The sequence below is a fragment of the Neospora caninum genome, chromosome XI, assembly GCF_000208865.1.
Source record: "Neospora caninum Liverpool complete genome, chromosome XI".
In the NCBI taxonomy this organism is placed as follows: Eukaryota; Apicomplexa; class Conoidasida; order Eucoccidiorida; family Sarcocystidae; genus Neospora; species Neospora caninum.
In genome coordinates this window covers 2,876,412-2,897,445 of record NC_018397.1, presented here as the reverse complement: position 1 = coordinate 2,897,445, position 21,034 = coordinate 2,876,412, and the positions used below count along the sequence as shown (strand labels likewise).

The following is a 21,034-nucleotide window of genomic DNA, read 5'->3' as shown; positions in this document are numbered from 1 at the left end:
ACGGGAAGAAGAAGGACAAGATGCAGTACAGGAGGGACAAAAAACACGAGAGAAAACGAAACGGCAAGAAGAAGAGAAGAGAAATAGAAGGGGAAAGAAGACGAAAAGAGTCGAATGTGTGGACCGAGTGGATTGGTAGGGGTTTTTCTCCGTTGCGTTGTCTCTGTTCGTTCGATGCGCTAAAGACTGTGAGCAACACGCAACACATGCTCCTAGCGAGAGGAGAGCCAGGAACAGCGGAGCCCCTGCTGGGTCAAGAACAGAAGAAGACTCCCGCTTCTCTACAATGCAGAGAAAAGGGAAACGCTCCGGTCGCTGAGTGTACATACATCCGGGTTTCCTCCGGTTTCGCGCCGTTTTAATAAAAAGCAACCGGCGGGGCCTAGGACACGTGTATCACGGCGCGTCTGCATGCACACACCACAGACCGATGTGCAAACCTTTCGGCCGTTTCATCTCCAGTTGCGCGTCGAGAAAGGAGAGAAGCCTTTTTTTAAAGAACAAGATAGCTGCACACGGGCACCCTTGCCTTTTACAAAACTCGGTTCGTCAAATGAGAGCAATCGTCCTCTCTCGTTTGGAAGACTCAATTCTCTTTTTCTCCCAGGGCAACGCTGGGTGTGTAAACAGCGACAGCAGAACAGCTGGCGAACACTGGGCAGAGAAAGGAAATCGACCTGGGAGAAAAGAGCGGACGAAAAGTTTCCCGTTTCGCATTGCTATTTTCTCTCTCGATGATGAAAGTTTCCCGTTTCGCATTGCTATTTTCTCTCTCGATGATTGGATTGGATTTTATTCGTTGGCTTTCAAACGGGGAGAGAACGGAGCGAACAGAAAAAGCGGCCTTGCGTTTTCTCTCTCACTTCTCTCAGATGTGTGTTGTCTCTAGGTGTCTCGTGCTTCAGTTTTTTTGCGTCTTTTCTCTTCTACTTCCTCTTTGGATCACAACCGCTTCCGTTTGGCTACTCTACCTTTTTGCTGGTGTACACCTCATTTTCGCGGGGAATTTTAGATGCACACAGGAGTCACAGGAACAGAGCACACCCAGCGGTTTCCTCTCGTTCCTTCCCGAAAGGCGACCGATTCTCTCGTTTGTGACGACGGCGCTGCCCATCCGCACAGCCGTTCGACGTGGTGAAGCCGGTTTAGGATCATATGCGTTTGGGGGGAAACGTTGAGAAAGCGTCCCTCGCCTCGGTTCCAGCCGCTTGCGATCTCCTCGCGCAGGCGAGCTCTTAGCTTTCTTTCTTGGTTTGTTAGCATTTGTGCCTGTGATTGGTCTAGGATTATTTGAGGGATTCGAGCTCCCAGACTCGAGGCAAAGTAAGGAGGCTCTGACAATCTCCCGTTTCCTCTTCTTTGCGGCCGCCGCAGAGAGGAAGAGAGGAAAAGAGAAACACGGAGCCAGGGGAGAGGAAGAGGCGAAAAGAGAAACAGAAAGACAGAGACGGTAGGAGCGAACGACTTTGGGGCTTTCGTGAAGAGGGAGGTAGGTAGAGGGAGATCGTGTTCGTACGTTCTAGGGGGGAGGTAGGTAGAGGGAGATCGTGTTCGTACGTTCTAGGGGGGAGGTAGGTAGAGGGAGATCGTGTTCGTACGTTCTAGGGAAGGAAGAGAAAAGGTAACGGATAAGGCAACGGAGAAAAGGGAACGGATAAGGCAACGGAGAAAAGGAAGACACCGAGAGGAGGAGAGGAAGGACACGAAGGGAGGTGATGACAAGCGGAGAAAGACTCCCGGACAGCCAGGAACCGACCCGCGCGTTTCGATTGGGGTGTACTCCGCGAGGTTTTGCGCATGCGTGACACCTCGCCGGTCCTCTTTTTTGCGTTTTCCAGAACAACAGTTGCAGCTGAGGGTGTGAGCACAAAACACAAGTTTTGCTTTGCTCCGACGTAAGAAAAAGGAGCACACTGTGTGGCTTCTCGCATTATTACAAGCGGTCCCGCTTCACGGCTGTGAGGTGACGACGCCAGTTGCTGCATTGGTACGGCAGAACGAGGACAGAAAAAGCCAACAATTCACACGCACTTTACCCCTTTTTTTCGGGGTGTACGTACACCAGGCGGAGCGAGCTCCGAAGCCTCACCGTGTCGCCGGCGAGTGTGCATGCGCAAACGTGCGCAGCGACGCCTGGGAAAGGAAACACCAAGGGAAAATCGAGAGGGGAACGAGGCCCTCGAGGGAGAGAAAAGCGCATCAGTTTCCGGCACTCTGCACTCGCCTGAGAGACGGTACGGGGGAGACGCAAAAAACAGCACAGTGCAACTGGAGAGGAGGAAAAAACATCACAGAAAAGCGGCCACGCGTGAGTGTGCAGGAAACTAGAAAAATCCCAATGCACCTCTTAGGCAAACAGGAGATGAAACGAGCATGGCGCGGACGCACATTTGCCAAGCGAAGAGCGGAACCAAACATACAGCCAAATGCAGTGTACATACGCCCGGCAAACGCCCTGCGATACCGCCACAACGTGTGGCGTTCGATCCAAAAAGCAGCAAACCACAGAGTAGAAACCCCCGCCGCGTTCTTGGGTCTTTAGAACCCTCTGTGTCGCCCTTTGTTGCTCTGATCATCAAACACAAGGCGGCTTCTCCTTTCTGTCTTCCTGCCTCCGTTCCAACTCGTCCGCTGTTTTAACACGAACACCCCGACGGCGCATTCACCGCATCCCCGTCGCGAGAGTAAGACAGCTGGCGAGGCGCAGCGCCCACAGGGGAGGTGTTCTCGAGGAGCGACGGAGTGTCGAGAATCTGGTACACATCGCTCAGGCACAGTCGGCACCGACCTTGCATTTGGATATTCAAGGCCGCTTCAGATCGGTTGGTAAATTTCACACCGAACACTACTGGAGTTAGACAACACAGAGGAGTGAACTGTAGGTTCGTCTCAGTGCCCAAGGCAGAGCGCTAGATACACAAGGAGCTTCTCGCCTTTCTGCCATTTGTCTGTCCACCCCCCTTTTTTTCGCTCGTTCACGCCGCTCTCCCCGCGAGTGTTTTCTCTTCCTCTTTGCTCGCTCTCACCTCTCGAGCTTCCTTCTTCCCTCTCTTCGGGTGTCTCTGCGTTGCGGATTCCACAAACCTTGCTGCTCTGGTTAGGCCTGTTTGTTGCCCCGGCAAGTCGAAGATTTCCGCGGCTGTTGCTCTTCCGTGCGATACCACTCACCTTCTGCACGAGCTCCTCAAAGGCGTGATCGACTCCCTGGCGCGTCTTTGCCGAGGTCTCCACGAATAGCATTCCTTTCTGATACGCAAAAGCTTCTCCCTCGCGCCGCTCGACTTCGACCGTCCGCTGAAGAAAGCCAGAACCCAGAAGAGAAAAGACAAATGGAAAAAGGGGGAGGAAAGAAGAGACACCCCCAAGAGCGGGAGGGTCGACACAAGACGCACAAGGGAACAAAGGACAGACACGTCGAGAGCGAGAAAGAAAGCGAAGCAGGAAAAGAGAAAAAGAGAAAGGTAGAGAGAAAACGAACTCGAGAGAGAAGTGGAGAGGCACCGAGAGAGGAAAACGAAGAGGGGGCGGAGGGGCGCAAACAGCGAAAGAACCTGAGAGATAGATACAAAGAGACAGAGAGAGACAGAGAGAGGCAGAAAGAGACAGAGAGAGACAGAGAGAGACAGAGATAGATACAAAGAGACAGAGACAGAGAGAGGCAGAGAGAGACAGAGATAGATACAAAGAGACAGAGAGAGACAGAGAGAGACAGAGATAGATACAAAGAGACAGAGAGAGACAGAGATAGATACAAAGAGACAGAGATAGATACAAAGAGACAGAGAGAGACAGAGATAGATACAAAGAGACAGAGAGAGACAGCGATAGATACAAAGAGACAGAGAGAGGCAGAGAAAGACAGATATAGATACAAAGAGACAGAGAGAGACAGAGATAGATACAAAGAGACAGAGAGAGGCAGAGAAAGACAGATAGATACAAAGAGACAGAGAGAGACAGAGAGAGACAGAGATAGATACAAAGAGACAGAGAGAGGCAGAGAAAGACACAGATAGATACAAAGAGACAGAGAGAGTCAGAGAGAGACAGAGATAGATACAAAGACCACGGGAAGGAAGACTGGGACAAGCAAGTGAGGTGCGAGCAAAAAAGCCCGAAAAAGCCGACAGGCAAAACGGACGCCACCACGTGAGACAGATGGCGGTCGAAGACTCGGATTGAAAGAAGAAACTTACTTTATCGATTTTGTTCGCCACGAGCATGATGACGGCATCTGCATTCGTGGAGTAGCGGTAGATCTCGTCTAGCCAAGACTGCAGATCCAAGAACGACTGGCGGTTGCTCACGTCACTGAAGCAAAACAAACAAATGCATTCAAGGGAGAGGAAAGCAAGAAACCAAACAGCATGTGCATGCGTATATATATATATATATATATGTAGTGCGGCATATTCCTGGATGTGGAGACATCTTCGGTATCCAGTGATCCGTAACATGGTCTCCAAATGCATACGCTTATGCATGCACTTCCACCGCTCTTTTTTCCGCCTTTGTCGCGAAAGGAGAAAAACGTGGCCTCGCTCTGGCTCGGCAGCTCCGCCGCGGGAATCTCTCGCGCCTCCGCCTTCATTTCCCTCCCTCTCTGTGAACGCAGGGGAATGGGGAAAGCGCCGAAATTCGACGGGCGGCGCCGCACCAGAGCAGCCGAGAAGGGAGAGGGACAAGACTTACTAGACCATGATGATCCCCTGGGCACCTCGGTAGTAAGACGAAGTGAGCGTGCGAAATCGCTCCTGTCCTGCTGTGTCCCAGATGGCGAGTTTCAGCCTCGCATCTCCAACCGTTATTGCCTTCACCTTGAAATCGACGCCTGTGGGACAGAAAGGAGGAGAGCAAAATAACGCGAAAAAAACACGGAGAGAGGTAACCTACACCTCAAGCAGAAGAGCTAGCGTATGAAGTAGAGAAGCAAGAAGAGAGACACGCTGCGACGCAGAAACACACTTTCCCCCTCCACGAAGAAAGGCGGTTTCGCAGGTTGTGCTCCCGAGCGCAAATCTCAGAGAAAAGCCGTAGATTCAAAGGCGCAAACGACGCAGATCGACGCACACATACGGGCGAAATCGAAAGCGGGCGAAAGTGGGAGAGCGAGGGCAACCGCCTGGGCAGAGAAGCGTGGCGGGAAGCGTTGCAGCGTCTGGTGAGAAGCGAAGAGCGCGAAACGCCACGCGCGGAAGCAAACGCGGAAAGGGGCGAGCGAAAAAGACGCAAGAGAGCGCTCACCGATGGTTGAGAGTTGTTTCTCGTTGAAAACGTCCTCTGAAAATCGCAGCAGGATCGAGCTTTTCCCCACGCCGCTGTCGCCGATAAGGAGAAGCTTGAGCAAGTGGTCATAGCTAGCGGTCGCACCCGCGGGAACTTGCATCGTGGAAAGACCGGAGAAATAGGAAGACGGAGACGAGACTGAGAGAAAACGGGTCAGCAAGAGACCAAGGTCCGAAAAGATCCAGGAAAGAAAACGGAAAGAAAAGACGGAAAAGAAGAAGATCGGATGAAGGGGACAGTGAGCCTGGTAGACGAGCGGGGAGAGGTTTGGTGTTCAACTTGAAACGGAGCTCAGAGGTGGGGTAGAGGAGTAGCTGCGTGAAGAGAGAAGGAAAGCATAAGGAGAAAAAGGGAGGCGCGAGGGGAAGGAGAGACAGCACCGTCGACCTTGAGAGGCAAAAAGGGACACAGTGAGACGGCCGACGCAGAGAGGAGACAGTCCGCTAGTCGCGCAGGACGAAGAGCTACTGTCTCCTTTTTTCAAGTCAAAGGCGAGGGACAAAACATTCGGAAGTGGAGAAGAGTGAAACAAAATTACGCGGCATCGCGCAGACCGAAGTCGTGATTCGCCGCAAGGACCATGAGATATCCAAGCACTCCCAAACGGCTCTGAGTAGGGCGTTCACCCTGCTTGGCCAGTTACACACGAACGAGACACTCACAAATACACATTCTCTTCCTGCATACATCGACCTGTCAAAACGACTCTGACACACTCTGCGGAAACAAAGAAGATGGAAATGTGTGTGTACATGAATGAATATATACATATACCGGGGAAAATGAAGACAGTGAGCACTGCACGCATATGAAAGAAAGTATAAAGGGGGAAACTGAGATCAGTGTCCCCTTGGATTCTGTCGACCGAGTGAAGCTTGTTGACTCGAACTCTCTGTCGCTTTGCATGCAAGTGTGTAGTAGGGTCTCAAGGGTGTGTCGGAGCAGTTTCTGTGTGTCGTCCATGCGACGGAAAACGCAACGGCAGATGTACATACACGTGCCAAAGAAGAGGATACATAGAGAGATCCTTCTTCGGAGACTCAGAATATCCTCTCTCTTTTGCAGATTAAACGAGATAGCCGGTTCTCTAGCTGAGGTCCTGCACAAAAGAGAGGCTCAGCGCCGTTCCTTCTTTGGGTAAACGAGGAAAAACACACGGGGACAGATCGCATGCGTTGTGAAGCCAAGGTACAAGCATCTTTACACTTTCGACAGGCGTAGGAGAAAGCAGAAAACGAAGCCGAAAGCGTCTTTCTCGCGGAGCGCGCTTTGTCTCGGTTCGGACGAGCTCGCATGCACGCGGAAGGCGCGTCGGCGGGAACCACTGGAAAAAAGAAACAGATACACAATCCAAGAAAAGGAACAAAACAGCGTGTGGAGAGGACCAAGCGGAAGACACTTTGCATGACATAAAAATACCACGGAGCAGAAAGAAGCAGCGATGAAGAGAAGAGAAAAAAAGCTGTCGACAAGCTGGTGATCTGCCGCCGCACGGAGTTTTGAGTGCCCCTTTTGGGCAGAAGCGGCTGACTGGTCAAGGCCCAAAAGCCAGGGCAACACAGGCCGGGGAAAAAGTGAGCGAGTGACGATGATTTCTCGATAGCAAGAGACGATACTGGGAAAAGAAGCGGAGGTAGGGTAGTCGCCAAGAACACACGTTATTCTTCGGTGAAGTACGCGTGTCCGCTCAAAATGGCGACGCAGAGGGGTTTCTCAATGATGCGCTTGGCTACGTCGGGTGTCAGATGCACACCAAGAACACATACATACAACAGGTTGAAGTGTACGTACACCCAACAGGTTGAGGTGTACGTACACCCAACAGGTTGAGGTGTACGTACACCCGCTGGTGTAACTGTCTCTTTTGTATCGTCCCTTCGGCTTCTTCAATTGTAGAAGGCCCCACTGCTGCCTTAAAAAACACCTCTGTCTGCACAGCCCCAATCCTTCTCCGGAGGAAGCAAGTATCTCTAGAACGCGGATATGCAGGCGAGACTCCACTTGAAATCTACTAGCGAGAAGGTGGCAGCAGAGAGCTACCGGGTGCTTAGAGTGTGCATACAAATTTTGTTTGGGAATCATTCGCTCACAGCTTGAACCCTTACACTCTGGGGCCTCCGGAGAGAACGAACCGGAGACATCCGAGCGTCTTCTTGGGCGAATCAGTGAGAGCCTGCGAAATGAAAAGAAGCGGGGAAGTCGCTGGCACCGTAGATGAGGAGGTATGTTGCCACGGAGAGCACACCCGCTCACAACACCAGCTCGCAGAACCCAGAGTTATCCTGACGTCCGTGAGTATCACGGTATGAGGAATAATAGGAACCCAGCATATGTTTTCTATCACAGCAACTGGAATGTTTGGAGTATCGTTCGGGTATCTGCATCAGAGCCACTGGCACACCGACACAAACTACGAGCACGTCACGTTATTCAGATTTCTGAATTGCAACCTGTTTTCTCTGATCTCTAACAACCTCAATTATACGACGTTTTGGCTCGTCAGACGCGCTCCGAGCCTGCACACGTCATTCCTCAAAAAGACGCAAAAAACCCCCGAAGTCTGTGTTAAAACACTCATCCAATCTCCTTTGACGTCTACGTGCCACACTCTCTACAGATGCCGTGTTCCGCGATGTTTCAGTTCGTCAGCAACAGATGGACAACCTCGTTGAAGGAGTTGCCTCACATCGGCTCTATTGCGGGTTGGAAAACGCGTCGACCCGTCAACACAGTGTCACTTCCAGTGGGCTCCACGAATCCGTCCAGTTTCCTTTTCTTGGCTTCAGGATGAGCCGCCTTGCCTCCTCGCTTTGGACGCAGTCTGCCCTAAATTCGTTCATCGCAAACTTTGTGTAGATCCGAAGTTTCGCCTCCTAGCTCCGCTCCCCGTTTCCCCCTGCGGCCACGTTTCTCTTCTTCGCCGCTTCACGCTATCACACACGAAGCTGTCCGAGAGAATTGTGTCGCCTCACATCTCTCGCTTTTTGGGGCCCTTTTCTCGTAATGGAACTGCAGTGTGTGTCTCTTCCCTCGTCGGGGGGGGATATGCGCATCCGCCTCGTGAGATCTTCCGCGACCTGTGCTGTCTAGACTACGTGCGAGATCCTCGGTGGTAAGCAAACTAGGCATAAGCAGACAGCGCCTGTGTTCTTTATAGCGAGGACAAAGGTCTTTTTCCTTAACATGGTTTCTCGCGCGTCACAGAGTGTCCTACTGAAAACGTGAACTCGGGTTGCGACCGTCTTCTGTTCCAGACGGCCTTCACCGTTTCCGATTGCACGAGGAACAGGCACTCTCCCGAAAGAAGCTGGAGAATACGAAGACGTCTGGCGAGGTATCCTGTGAACAAACTTCTCGTGTGAATTTTTCCCTTCCGGGCGTTTGCTTCTTCCGGAAGTTCCCCTGAGCCACCAAAAAAACCGAGCAACTCGGGCTTTTCTCCGGAAAGCTCTGCTGAACAAGATTCAACACATGTTGGTTCTTGGCGTTAGGGTGTGCGGAAATGTGCTGGTTACCAATTTTTACTACTCGTGTTCTCAGGGGAAGTACCGAGAGGCTTGGGGGTTGAAGAAAACGGGGGTGTGCAGAGTCAGCGGAGATGCTTCTCCCTCTATAAGCCGAAGCCCCTGCGGGCATATTCAGCGTCACTCGAAAAAGGTTCCATTTTCTGCGCGCAGTCGCGGGAGGCAGTTTGGGAGCAGGAGCCTCGTACCTGTCGCATTTTTCCAATTCATTCATCCCGTTTCGCTGTTTCAATGTCAAAACTGTTTCTTTTCCCCTCGTCTGATAAGTTTGTTTCCCGTTCGATTACTCTCTTTTCCCGGGTGTCTGTCGGGGTGTTTCTTGTCTTCCTCTCCAAAAAGGCCGAATCTCGTGTCCTCTCTCTGTTTCCCTGCCTCTTCATTTTACACGCCCGCCAGTGTTTCCATTTCTTTTCTTTCCTCTCTGCCTCACTGTCCTTTCGAACCACTTTTTCTCGACACAGTGCCGCTGCAAGTCTGGTGTCGCGCCGATTTCACCACGCGAACGCCCTTTCCCCAAATCCTCCTTTTGTTTTCTAGGGGCTCTGACCAGTGTCAGGAAACGTCTTTTCTTCCTCGTTCAGCCGTCGTTTGCATGTCGAAAATTCTCTCTTTCCCTGAAGGCCTGTACACCCCGACGTGGTATGCCTGAGAGCAACGGCGCGTTTGGGCTGACCGCGTGACGGTCGGCTGTTCGAGTATGATGCCCGTGCCCAGCTCTGCGTTTTCTTCGCCAGAGGACAAAAACATTAGGGAAACTGCAACAGGAGACGTGCATATTCCCTTACTCGGAGTTCCTGTTTCTCTTCGCTCCATTTCCTTCCACAGCCTTTCCAAGGCCGCGCCTGCCTACGGATTGCCGCGCCTGCTTCCCCCTCGCCAGCGTTTTTTTTAAAGTTTGTCTGTATTCGAGGTGGAGTTTCCGTCCTTGTTGGCGTGTTTTGTCGCCTCGCAGAACGCGAAACGCAGCTTTTCTTGGGGGGCGTGCAAGGGAAGAGGAAAGCTAGACACAACAGAGCGTGGCGGCCTGCGCAGCAGCGGCGCGTGTGAAACGCGTCTCTCTCTCGCTTGCGTTTTCTCTCGCTCTCGCGTGTTCTTTCTCTCCGTTTCCTCTTCAGATTGCTGTCTCTGACCCTTTCCGGGCGCTAGCAGCAGGGACGTGCCCAGTGGTTTCTCGGGGGCTCGCCTTTCGGGAAAGGCCAGGCGGTCGGAAGAAAAGAGGAGGAAGAGAGCGGTGTCTCTCGAGAGGAAACGCAGAACGCAACCTGTTTCAAGCTCACTCTTTCGGTTAAGATTGGCTGCTCCTAGCGGTACGGCAACATCTCTTGCTTCGTCTCCCTCTTGTTCCCACGCTGCTTTCGACGGACACGGGTCGTGTGCCTCACGCGCTGTCTTCTGTCTTGTTCCCTCCACTCCTCTCGCCTGGTGTCTCGCCCTCAGACTCTCTCTGTTGAGTCTGCGACTCCGGTTGCGTCTCTCAGTGGTGGGGACGCATCCGCACGGGCCGTGTCTCTGTAGATGCTTGTCTTCGTCTTCGTAGCGGTCGCCCTAAACACGAAAGAAGCGCGAGTTCCCACCTAGCGCAGCCCGGAAGAAGAGAGAGAGACGCACAGAGCTGCGTAGCCCTCTCCCTCCCCTTTCCCCGCTTTTCCTGGTGTCTCCTTTCCTCCCGTCTGCTCTTCCTTCTGTTTCTCCTCTCCTCGCTCCTATCTGCTGTCCCCTGAGCTTTTCTCTCTTCCCTGTCTCTCCACACGGTCGCCCCCCGCTGCCTGGGTGGGGTGTACATACGTTTGAACCCGCGCGAGAGCCCCGGGGCTGTGCGTGTTTTGCTTTTCATCTCCCTTTATCCGTTTTCTTCACGCCTGGTCGACAGGATGGACTCTTCCTCATCCAGCAGGAAAAGACGACGCGAGGAAGAACGCACTTCATCGTCTCATCGCTCTCGACACCTCGGAAGAGACTCCGACGGTACGTGCCAAAAGACCCGTGGGACAGCTCCTCAGTCTTTCCTGTCCAACAACACACATAATAAAAACACAAATATTTATCTAGTTATATGCATACATTTTACGTGTATATGTATACATTGCTGTGTTTCTGTGGAGGTGGATATGTTTGCGTTTTGACTGCATTGTCGGTTTGTGCGTGCAGGTGAGCTGTGTTTCATCGGTTCGTGGAGGTCTGAATTTAAAAGTATCTCAAGTTGGAGCATTTTTCCCCATTGCGTCTTTCCAAGAGAAGACACACACATCGATAGCTCGACTTTTGCGAGATCTGGTTCTTCGCACACAGGGACGCATTTCCTTGGCGCTTTGTCGAACATCGGGGACATTGTTTTCTGTCTTTCTCCGTGTCTTGCAAAAACGGCGGTCCTGCTTCTCACTATGCAATGTGCTGATTGGTCGACGGAAGGGTTGCCTTTCTGTTCAGCCTTGTCTCTGTTCTTTCCCCCGTGTTGCCAGTGCGGCTGGGAGAGAGGGTGTGCTTGGAGAGAGGCAAGCTCGCACCTTGTCTCTTTGCAATTTCTCTGGAGCTGATAGCTCTCCGCGAGCGTGTGTCTGGCGTATATATGCGGGGCTGCGACAATCGTGGATTCTCCGCTCTTCGCTGGAGGGAAAAGAGAGCGAGGGCGACTGCGAGGTGGCCCAAGTCGTGCTTCGAACGGAAGGCGCGGATTCCCACGCCACTCTCGACTCGTACATCGACGGGCGAGGCTGCTTCTCCCATTTCCTCTGTAGATCTCATCGGTCGTCGAACCCGTCATGTCGAGGTGTCTGTGTGTGTACTCACGCGCTCGTTGAGGTCCGTGAGTCCAGATCGCAGGGCTTTGCCTCTGTACATATATATATATATATATATATATGTATATATGTGTGTATGTATAAATGTATATGTGTATGTATATGTATATGTATGTGTACGTCTGTCGAGGAGAAACGTGAGGCGTTTCGTGTTTCGTGGAGGCGTGTTTGATGAGAGAGAGCATTTGCGGGGAGGTGAAAAGTGGTTGCGTGGTTCCTGCGTCTTGCCACATTTTTCTTGCAGGACACGGTTCTCGAGATTCGGGCCGTTCCTCTCGGCACCACGGTCGTGACTCTCCCTCTCCTGAGCGTTCTCGCTATCGCTCTGTAGATCGCCACCCTCACTCTTCTCACATTTCTGGGTCCTCTCACAAATCTTCGGGGGCTTCTCACCGCCATGGCGATCGCGACAGAAGAAGTCGCGAACGGTCTCCTGAGAGACACCGCGGCTACTCAAAGCGAGACAAGGGACACTCTTCCTCTTCTTCCTCGTCGACTTGTGGGCGATCCAGGAAGGAGGATGGACGGAGAGAGAGAGAGGAAGACGAGAGGCGAGGAAGAGAACGCGAGAGAAGAGAACGCGAGGGAAGAGAGTACGAGCGAAGAGAGCACGAGCGAAGAGAGCGAGAGGTGAGAGGTCGAGAAGAGTCGGATGACGATTTGACCAACCTGGAAATTCTCGACGAGGAAGATGAAGATCGTTTTCTGGAGGAAAGACGGAGACAGCGTGAGTTGTTGCTCGCCAAGTACGCGCCGCAGCCTGTAGCCGCAGGAGGTGCTGAGCAAGACGAAGAGAAATCCGAAGCGAAGGACGCATCCCCGAGCGACAGAGACCAGGAGGGTGGACAGTTCGAGAGGAAAAGCGAGTCGCGCATGCGGTCGCAGTCTCCGAACGGAGAGCGCGAGAGAGAACGCGAGTCGCGAGGAAAAGGAAGGGAAGAAAGACGGAATGGCGAGCATCGCGAGAGCCCAAAAGAGAGCGATCGGGCGTCCAAAAAGGCAAAAGCCGAGAAGAATGGCGAGAAAGACATAGAGAGGCGAACGGAGAAAGGAGACCGCACAGAGGGCGACAAGAAACCTCGCAGTGATGGAGACGTGAACCACGGAAAGAGTGGAAGAACTGCGGACCGGAACGGAAACAACTCCGATGATGAGGTACGTGTACACTCCAGATGCGAGTGGATGTGGGGAACATTGGGCAACACAGTTCGACAAGATCTGGGTTTGAGCAGACAACGTTTGTGTGAAGGGTCGTTCAGAACTTCTTTCCTTTTTGTCGCTGCATGGGATTTCAGTCCCTCCGGGTCTTCTTTCTCGCTGGGTTTTTGCCCGGTGGAGGCACAGCGCGTGGCGTTCCGGCGTTTTGTCTCGCGGTGCGTTTTAAGGTTTCCATTTCTCGCGCAGTGTGTGCGCGAGTGTCCACTGATCTCCTCTTCGTCCTTTGCATGCAGAGAACAACAAACTGGGGTGTCTCGGTTCGGTGTGCCTGCAGTCGGCAAACATCCAGGAGGCGTTGTTTGACCACGATGGCGACAGTTTGAAGTCTGTGGAGATGTCTTCTCCCTCGCTGTCGGACCTGGAAGACGCGGACCCCTCGGAAGTGTCCTCTGTGCGTCGATCCCCGACGGCGGAAGGAGCAGCCAGTGGGAAGGGAGACGCGGCCAGGGCCCCGAACGGTCGCCTTTCTTCTCCAGAGGGAGCCTCGAAGAAAGAGCCCGCGTCTGACGATCCGGGTGCATCCGCAAATTCCGGAGACGCCAACGGAGAGGTTGACGCGGCCGGAGCCGGGAAGTCTGCTGCGCCGAGCTCTGAGGCGCGAGGCTCTTCGATCTCCGCGTCGGCGTTGACTGCGTTGGGTGGTCTGGACATGGAAGCTCTGCAGCGGCGGCTTCAGGACGAGAAGCGCAAGCTTCGGCGGTTCGTGATCCAGATGAAGGAAAGCGCCGAGCACGAAGAAGAGAGTGGATCGTCTTCGGACGAAGACAAGAACGACGATGTGGACATGTTTTCGGCAGCGACAAAGAGCACCCGGGGCGGACGGGAGAGCAGGCGGTCGCGCAAGAAGTCGCTCCTGAACGTCTCGGCGACGACGGGGCCGGCCGAGAACTGGAACGACTCGGAGGGGTACTACCAGGCGACCGTCGGGGAGTTGCTGGACGACGGTCGGTACCGCGTGGAGTGCGAGGCGATTGGGAAGGGTGTCTTTTCGAACGTGCTCAAGTGCTACGACCTGCAGGAGAAGCGGTTCGTGGCGATCAAGTGCATTCGCCACAACGACATGATGAAGAAGGCGGCGGAGAAGGAAACGAGCATTCTGCGGCTGCTGAACTCGACAGACAAAGACGACAAGCGCCACATCGTCCGCCTCCTCAGGCACTTTGAGTATCGAGGTCACTTCTGCCTGGTCTTCGAGTGGCTGTGGGGGAATCTGCGGACGGCGCTGAAAAAGTACGGCGGCGGCAAGGGTCTGAACGCGAGCGCGATCCACGCGTACAGCAAGCAGCTCTTCGTCGCGCTGCGCCATTTGAGTCGGTGCCGAATCATCCACGCGGACTTGAAGCCCGACAACATCCTGCTGAACGAGAAATTCACCAGTTTGAAGGTCTGCGACTTGGGCAGTGCGAGCGACGTGTCGGACAACGAGATCACGGCGTACCTCGTCAGCCGGTTCTACCGCGCACCGGAGATCATCCTCGGATGCAAATACGACGTCCAAATCGACGTGTGGAGCGCAGCAGCGACGATCTACGAACTCGCAACTGGACAGGTTCTCTTCCCGGTGAGAGAAAAGAAGAGAACGAGGAGCTGGAGAAAAAGGGAGAGGGAAAGGAGGGAAGGAGAGAACGAGACGAGAGGCGTGCGGGGGTGGAAGAGGCAGCGGGGACGAGAGAAATATATTTCTCGGGGAGGGACGAAACAGGAAGCGCAGGGGCGCAGTGTCTCTACGATTTCCGTGGCGGCGTCGGGGGCCGAGAGCGCGAGGGAGAGAGACGCGTTCTGGGTTGTGCATGCTCTCTCGTTTTCGCGTGTGTCTCTGGTTGACCTTTCCTTCGTGCCTTCCTCTCTTTAAAATTGCCGAGGTTTTCGCGGACCGGAGGGGGAGCGGAGGCGCCCGAGAGGCGCGTTTTTTCTCAGTTCAAGTCGCCCGGCATTCGTAGGAAAGAGAGACGCGCAGATCGATGTTTAGAGGGCGGATGGAACGGTGAAACTGCACAACGAGCTCCGGCTGGTGGTCACGAGGTGCGTGCAAGACTGTCTGTTTTCAGGGAAGAACGAACAACGATATGCTCAAGTGCATCATGGAGGTGAAGGGGAAGATTCCGACGAAAATGATAAAGGCCGGACAGCTGTCGAACCACCACTTTGACGAGAACCTCGATTTCACTTACCGAGACAGAGACGCCTTCTTCAAGAAAGAAGTGATTCGCGTCCTCCACGACCTTCGCCCCACGCGCAACTTGACCGAAATCCTCATCGAAAAACAACACTGGCTCAAAGGTACACTCACGGGAGAACACTCAACCGTTACACATCTATACCTATGCACCTCTACATTTATGTATATATGTATATTTGTATGTATATAATATACATATATATTGATGTAGCCATTTCCTTTATATATGTGTGTGCGGAGGCATGCGTTGATATATGCGTGGGCGAGAGTGAATAGACTGTGACAAATGCGCAGGTCGGCGGAACCTTCTGGAGGTGTGCATGGAGTGGAAAAAAAGGTGTCGTGTATAGATCTATCTTCACCATTATTGAATTGTATTTGCCGTTGTTTTCTGCTTGCCGCGGAACCAAAGCGTGTCGTATCGGCGATCGATCCGTATTCCCTTTCAGGAAACACGCCAAAGATCAATTTTCTCCGGCGGAAGATGCGACAGCTCGGCGACTTGCTGGAGAAATGCTTGGCACTTGACCCACAGAAGCGGCTGACTCCCGACGAGGCTCTTCAACACCCGTTTTTGAAAGAGAGCATTCACTTTGGCGCGGAGCACACGCCGAGTCGATCGCATGCAGCTTCGATGAGTTCGCCGGTGCCGGTTTTGAAGGGGACTGGCGGCAGTGGCGGCTCGGGGACTGCGCCGTGAGAGCGGCAATGCGGAAAAGAAACTCGCAAAAACAGCCCCACAGAAGAAGAGAAACGGGGGACGCACGAGTAAGCCAAGGGAAAGAGAAGGCGAGAAATACGAAAACGGGGAAGAAACGTGGACGACAGACGGCGAAACGGGCGGTACAGCGCCGTCGTTTGTTTCTGGGCTCTGTTTTGGAACAGACCGACTGGCGTCGATGTCCCGCGGAGCCTTTCTCTTTGTTTCTGTGCTTGCTCAAAAGGCGTACTTCTCCCTCGTGTCAAGAGAGGGACGACGCGCGGCATCGCGGCGGCGTGGTCGTGAAATCGACTGCAGAAGACTCGTGTTGTCTGCGTCGATTTTGGGGCATCGGCGGGGAAATGTGTCGTAGGGATTCGAGGGAGAGAAGTTAAGTGTACATGCAGCTTTTTGCTTGTGGGTGTAGCAACACAGAACACTTTTCCGAGCCAATAGGGATGTTTGGCTGTTCTATGCTGTGTCGGTGATTTTGGTATCGCGTTGCAAGTCGTAGATGCTTGACACGCCACACACATTCAAATGAAAATCCTTTTTTCTCGTCTGGTCTACCTCGTCCCTTCCTCACGAGACAGAGACTAACCGCGGCGCGTATCTGCTTGCTCAGTCCCAACCAAGTCGCGAGAAACTTCGTGGTGATACCCGGCGCTCTCTTTTTGCCCTTACCCACACTGACAAGACCGGAGACTACCTCCACAGAGGTATTTCTGTAGAGGGGGCATGTAACTCTCTTCATATGTACATGACGGGTATACGCGCGACTCACAAATTCATACACGTGGATATGCTTGATTGTTGACTGCATACTCGTGTTTTCTTCTCTGTCCTCACACCTCTATAAATGCATGCGGTATATATTTAAAAAGTTTTCTAAATACATGCGCGTGTATCCACATATGTGCGTGTATATACGTGGGTGTGTGCAGATGCGTGTGAATTCACATACACAGCATCTTCCGTCCATTGTTCCGGTAATTTTGGAGGGTGTTTTGAACTTTCTGTTCTTGCAAAGAGGAGGGAACCCAAGCGACAGGTGCGTGTCTATATGTTATTTGGTTGTGTTTCTGCACGCAGTTTGTCTTTTTTGTTTTCAGTTTTCCCTGTGAACCTTCCTTGCGTCGTTTGTATCTCGGTTTTTTCTCCTCTCACGATGGAGACGAACCATGATCGAAAAACACTCCGCTGCAAAGTTCACAAACTTCCCACTTCTGTCGGCTGCTGGACTCTGCAGTTTCTTGCACCCTTGCTGTTCTGGTCTGTTCATTTCTCGCCTTCCTAACGCGGTAATGTCTCTCGTTTTACCTGTTCCTACGCTTTTCTTCTCTATGTTTCTTCGCCTCGGAATCTCGCCCTTTCCTGAGGCCTCTGTGTCATTCTATACTTCCGCGCGCGAGACCCATAAGGCGACAGACTAGTTGCGTGTACAAAAGTATATATTCACGTGTAGGGTTTCCTACACAAAATACTTCGGAGACATAAAATTATGCATCGTGTTACTCTGCTTCCGAGTCCGCATGTCAGCTACAGAGCAGCCTTTTACACACAGAAACGCAAGGTGTACCAACCGTGAGTAGCCTCGTACCTTGTCGAGCGGTCGTTTCCAGCAGCGTTCGCACACGTCTCGAGCGCCGCTCTAACCGATATCGCGCTTTCATTCCTTTTTTTCACGTTTTTCTGTCACTAGGTGTATCGATGCGGCCATTCGGGGTCTGGGTACGACCGCGCGACTAGTCTAGCCAGGAGTATAGCTGGAGGGACGTTTCCAGCGAAAGGACACTCTAAAGGGCGTTATGAAAAAGTAGAACTTGGTTAGAGGAGATCGAATGCGTATTCAAAACAGCAAGAAAAGAAATCGACACGAGTCGAGGTAAGTGACAGGAGTGGGGTTCGAACCCACGCCCTTTCGGACTGCGGCCTTAACGCAGCGCCTTAGACCACTCGGCCATCCTGCCGAAGATCCATGTGGGGTAACTCGCGTGAGAGACATCACATTTGTTCCGTTGTCAGCGTTGGAAAACAGAGGTTACGGACGTGCTTTGAAATGTCGAAACATCGGTGGACTTGACAAGACTGCCTCTGACTGTCCCTTTCTTCCACCTGTGAAACGGTCGGGATGCTGCGGGGGCTGTTCCACGTGCGGGACTCAAGTAATTGGCGTTGCGAGGAATGAGACACAAAGCTGCTTGAAGCCAATCTTCTGTCTGAATCCCAGAAACGGTAAAGATATGATTTCCACCCTAGGATATCCCAGGGCTTCACATGTCAGCCCCGATAACAAGAAGCTTGGAGGAGGCGAGAACCTGGAGTGGTGACGGTGTGTTGTGGCACTATCCAGAGAGGCCCAGCTTCTGGAATTCTAACGCACAGAAAACCGGAGTTCTTCGGAGGAACTGACTGTGAAGAGGCTAACCCTGAAACGGTGGATCTGTTTATCGAGAAGTCCCCTCCCACACACAGATTCTTGTCACAACGTGTGTTTCATGTCAGTCCCTCAGTTGAAAAAAATTCTGTCAGTGTCGTCCAAATGCTTTCCAATTCACGGCATGGCTTTGACCCCGCTGAGAAATGCGTGTTTTTGGTGGCGCACAAAACCAGTCAGCTTTGCCGTACAGCTCAAAAACTTTTGGTTCGACAAGGGAATACGTTCAGAAGACCCAACTCTACCAGCGGGCATTCCGAAAGCAAACAACATGGATTCGGCAGATCGAGAAAGCAGCAAAACCTACAGATACTGTCTGACGGTCTGTACGTCTGCCGCCGCTCACAAAAAGAAACAATGCACGCATCCCAAGGACCCAACAGTCTCTTTCGTCCAAATTGCAGTTGGGTGGACAATCAACGGAACTGAAATGTGAGGAGAGGGGTGTACGAGTTAGAAACATCAATCTGGGCAACCACGTGCATGCTGTATATAGAAATCTGGCTTGGAGCAGCTGTTCTGATGGTCAATAAAGGTTGGCGTCCAAGCGGTTCTCCGCGCTTCGCAGTGACTCTGGAGGCTAGGCAACAGTGGATTAGAAACCAGAGCGTCTGCCCCGGGGATGAAGTCCGGGGATTTCACCGAAGCGAACACTGCCTCGTCGCGTGCCCAGTTTACTGACTGTTCACGAAAGTTGAAGGTTTGAAGCGCAGAAATTGGGAACGGCAATTCGAAGGGAGGAGGCGCCGTTCAAGAGACGAGCACTTCGCCCAGACTAAACACAAGAAGGCACATTCTCCACTCAAGGAGACCAGTCTAGTTCTCGAGCGCACCCTCACGTGGGGTCAAGGCAAACCCGCAGGAGGCCTGGATACCTTCCAGATCATATCTATTGCACACCCTTATACTGAGATGGATATAGAGCGATAGTTGCACAGGCAGTCACACATTAAGGAAAAATAGCGACTTGTGCTTTCGCTCAAATTTCCAGTGTGAGTCATGAAGCCTTGAAAAACGTTTGCAGCCACGTTTCTGCTGACACAGGCAGGCCCCGTCAGCTGAAATGGCATGCTCGTTCAACAGCCAGACGAGGAAAGTGAGTGAAAACAAATTATGACGGCTCCACAAGCCGACCGACTGAGACGCCGAGACAGGCGCCTACTTCTTTGGTGGATTGGAGAATGGGAAAGCGCACCCTGTAAAGCGACACAAAAATGCACCGCCTGCACGTCTTGAACAACTCCGATACGCATACCCATACGTAGAAACAATTAAATTCAGGATCGCTCAACTATGGCGGCATATCCCCTGCGCCACCAGCAATCGACTCAAGTGCAACATCTCAAAAAAACTGTGTTTAAGACATCTGCATACAGTTATCCCTTCCGTAATTATGCAGAGCGGCGAGAGTGCTACGTTAAAGAAGCACGCGAAGTGCTACGCGTATGTAATCCTCGCTATACGCATTCGTACGCTTCGCAGGAATGCGTATGGACGGGAATATTGGGAGTTGTGTTAAATGCAACATGTGTGAAGACGTAGCGCGGCGACTTACCTCGGACCAGAGAGTGCACAGGGCGAGGGGGATATTTGAATCTGGCTGTTTCATTGAAAACTTTGAACCTGTAAGCGAAAGAGACAACAAAGGCACGACGGGGTAGAGGAGAGCGTCTGGCACGAAGAACAGAAAAAGAAGGCAAAACGTTGGCGCTAACTAAAAGACTCGCATTTCGGAGACCGCAAACACACACACACACACACACACACGTGTCTGGACACTCTTCCTCGAACCGCGAGAGAAATGTCCACTGTTCCTGCAGTTGATTGCAGGACGCTCAATATGTGTATGCATATATATATATATATATGCGCGCATAAATGTGTACATACAGTGAGAGACCGATTTTCTGCCATTGTCTTCGAAACACTTGTTACCCTGCGATAGTGTGGAGACACCGATTACACCCACTCGGTGTATTGTCCACTCATGACTTCCAACTTACATTTCAAGGAGCTTCAGAGCCTCTAGACTGTCTGACGGTTTCCATCGGCCATTCAGGTGAAGACAACGTGTGTGTCTGTCACTCTCGACACGGCACCTCGCCGCGGAGGTTGCAGGGTAGCGCCTGAGGCACTGCATGTACTCCCCCCTGCGTCCAGAAAAGAGGAAAATGCAAGAGAAAATTCTGTCTTTTCGTCGTCTCGACACTCTCTGCAGCCTGCCTTGTCGCTCATGGCCGCGGGATGTCCGTACAGCTAACTGGTGTCCGCTGCGCTTCATGTGTGACTTGCCCCCGGCACCTATGCCGGCATCCGCTTCGTTCACCTTCCCCATTGTATTCCCCATGTCTGTCAGCAGACGAAGAAACCACTTTGTCCTTTTCCCCGACCTCTCTTTCCTCTTCCTACCAGGTGTCGATGCAGGGGTGAATGACTGCAGCATCCTTCTCCTTTTGCTTGAGACGATGAAGAATCTCTGCTCCTTGCCAGTGCTGTATTTTCGGGAAAGTTTGTTGCAACTCAAACACCGGCTGTAGAAGGCGATGGGACTTTCTCTTGCTGCAGCCATTCATTTTGTCTACAGCTGCATTTTTCAGCAGAGAGAACGAGTTGAAATTGTGAAAGGCGGCCTCGTCCAGAACCGAAGAAAGGAAAACGAGGGGCAGAGAGGTAACGGCACCGATATTTGCGCTTCGTTGACGTATAACCGTTCAGCAAAACATACAGAAAGATGGAATTCAGACGACTTATCCACCTAGATTCCAAAAATGTGTACGGGGCCGGAAAACGGAAAGTGGGAACCGTAGAAACTGATAGGCAAGGAGCGACGTGGAAGACGAAATGTCTGGCTATAATATCGGCGCTCCACCGACTGTTTCGTTGAACAGGCTC

The 21,034-nt window shown here is 52.4% G+C and overlaps 3 protein-coding genes and 1 non-coding gene across 4 annotated transcripts; 1 reads left to right on the top strand and 3 right to left on the bottom strand.

The window, feature by feature from the left end:
* Positions 1–2,636: 2,636 nt before the first annotated feature.
* NCLIV_056520 (Rab1-prov protein, related) lies at positions 2,637–5,386 on the bottom strand (the record flags this gene model as incomplete). The annotated part of the gene is made up of 5 exons (XM_003885207.1): positions 2,637–2,753; positions 3,169–3,294; positions 4,197–4,311; positions 4,693–4,831; positions 5,245–5,386. The coding sequence occupies 5 exons, from the start codon at positions 5,384–5,386 to the stop codon at positions 2,637–2,639; spliced, it is 639 nt and encodes a 212-aa protein (XP_003885256.1).
* Positions 5,387–10,681: 5,295 nt separating this feature from the next.
* NCLIV_056510 (Homeodomain interacting protein kinase 3,related) lies at positions 10,682–15,705 on the top strand (the record flags this gene model as incomplete). Its single annotated transcript, XM_003885206.1, has 5 exons — positions 10,682–10,775; positions 11,853–12,763; positions 13,101–14,387; positions 14,875–15,106; positions 15,455–15,705. The coding sequence occupies 5 exons, from the start codon at positions 10,682–10,684 to the stop codon at positions 15,703–15,705; spliced, it is 2,775 nt and encodes a 924-aa protein (XP_003885255.1).
* Positions 15,706–17,595: 1,890 nt separating this feature from the next.
* Positions 17,596–17,675, bottom strand: NCLIV_t130007. Its single transcript has one exon. It is a non-coding gene; the product is annotated as a tRNA-Leu (tRNA).
* A 1,625-nt stretch (positions 17,676–19,300) lies between these two features.
* On the bottom strand, positions 19,301–20,715 carry NCLIV_056500 (conserved hypothetical protein; the record flags this gene model as incomplete). Its single annotated transcript, XM_003885205.1, has 4 exons — positions 19,301–19,338; positions 19,698–19,765; positions 20,146–20,292; positions 20,552–20,715. The coding sequence occupies 4 exons, from the start codon at positions 20,713–20,715 to the stop codon at positions 19,301–19,303; spliced, it is 417 nt and encodes a 138-aa protein (XP_003885254.1).
* Positions 20,716–21,034: the final 319 nt, after the last annotated feature.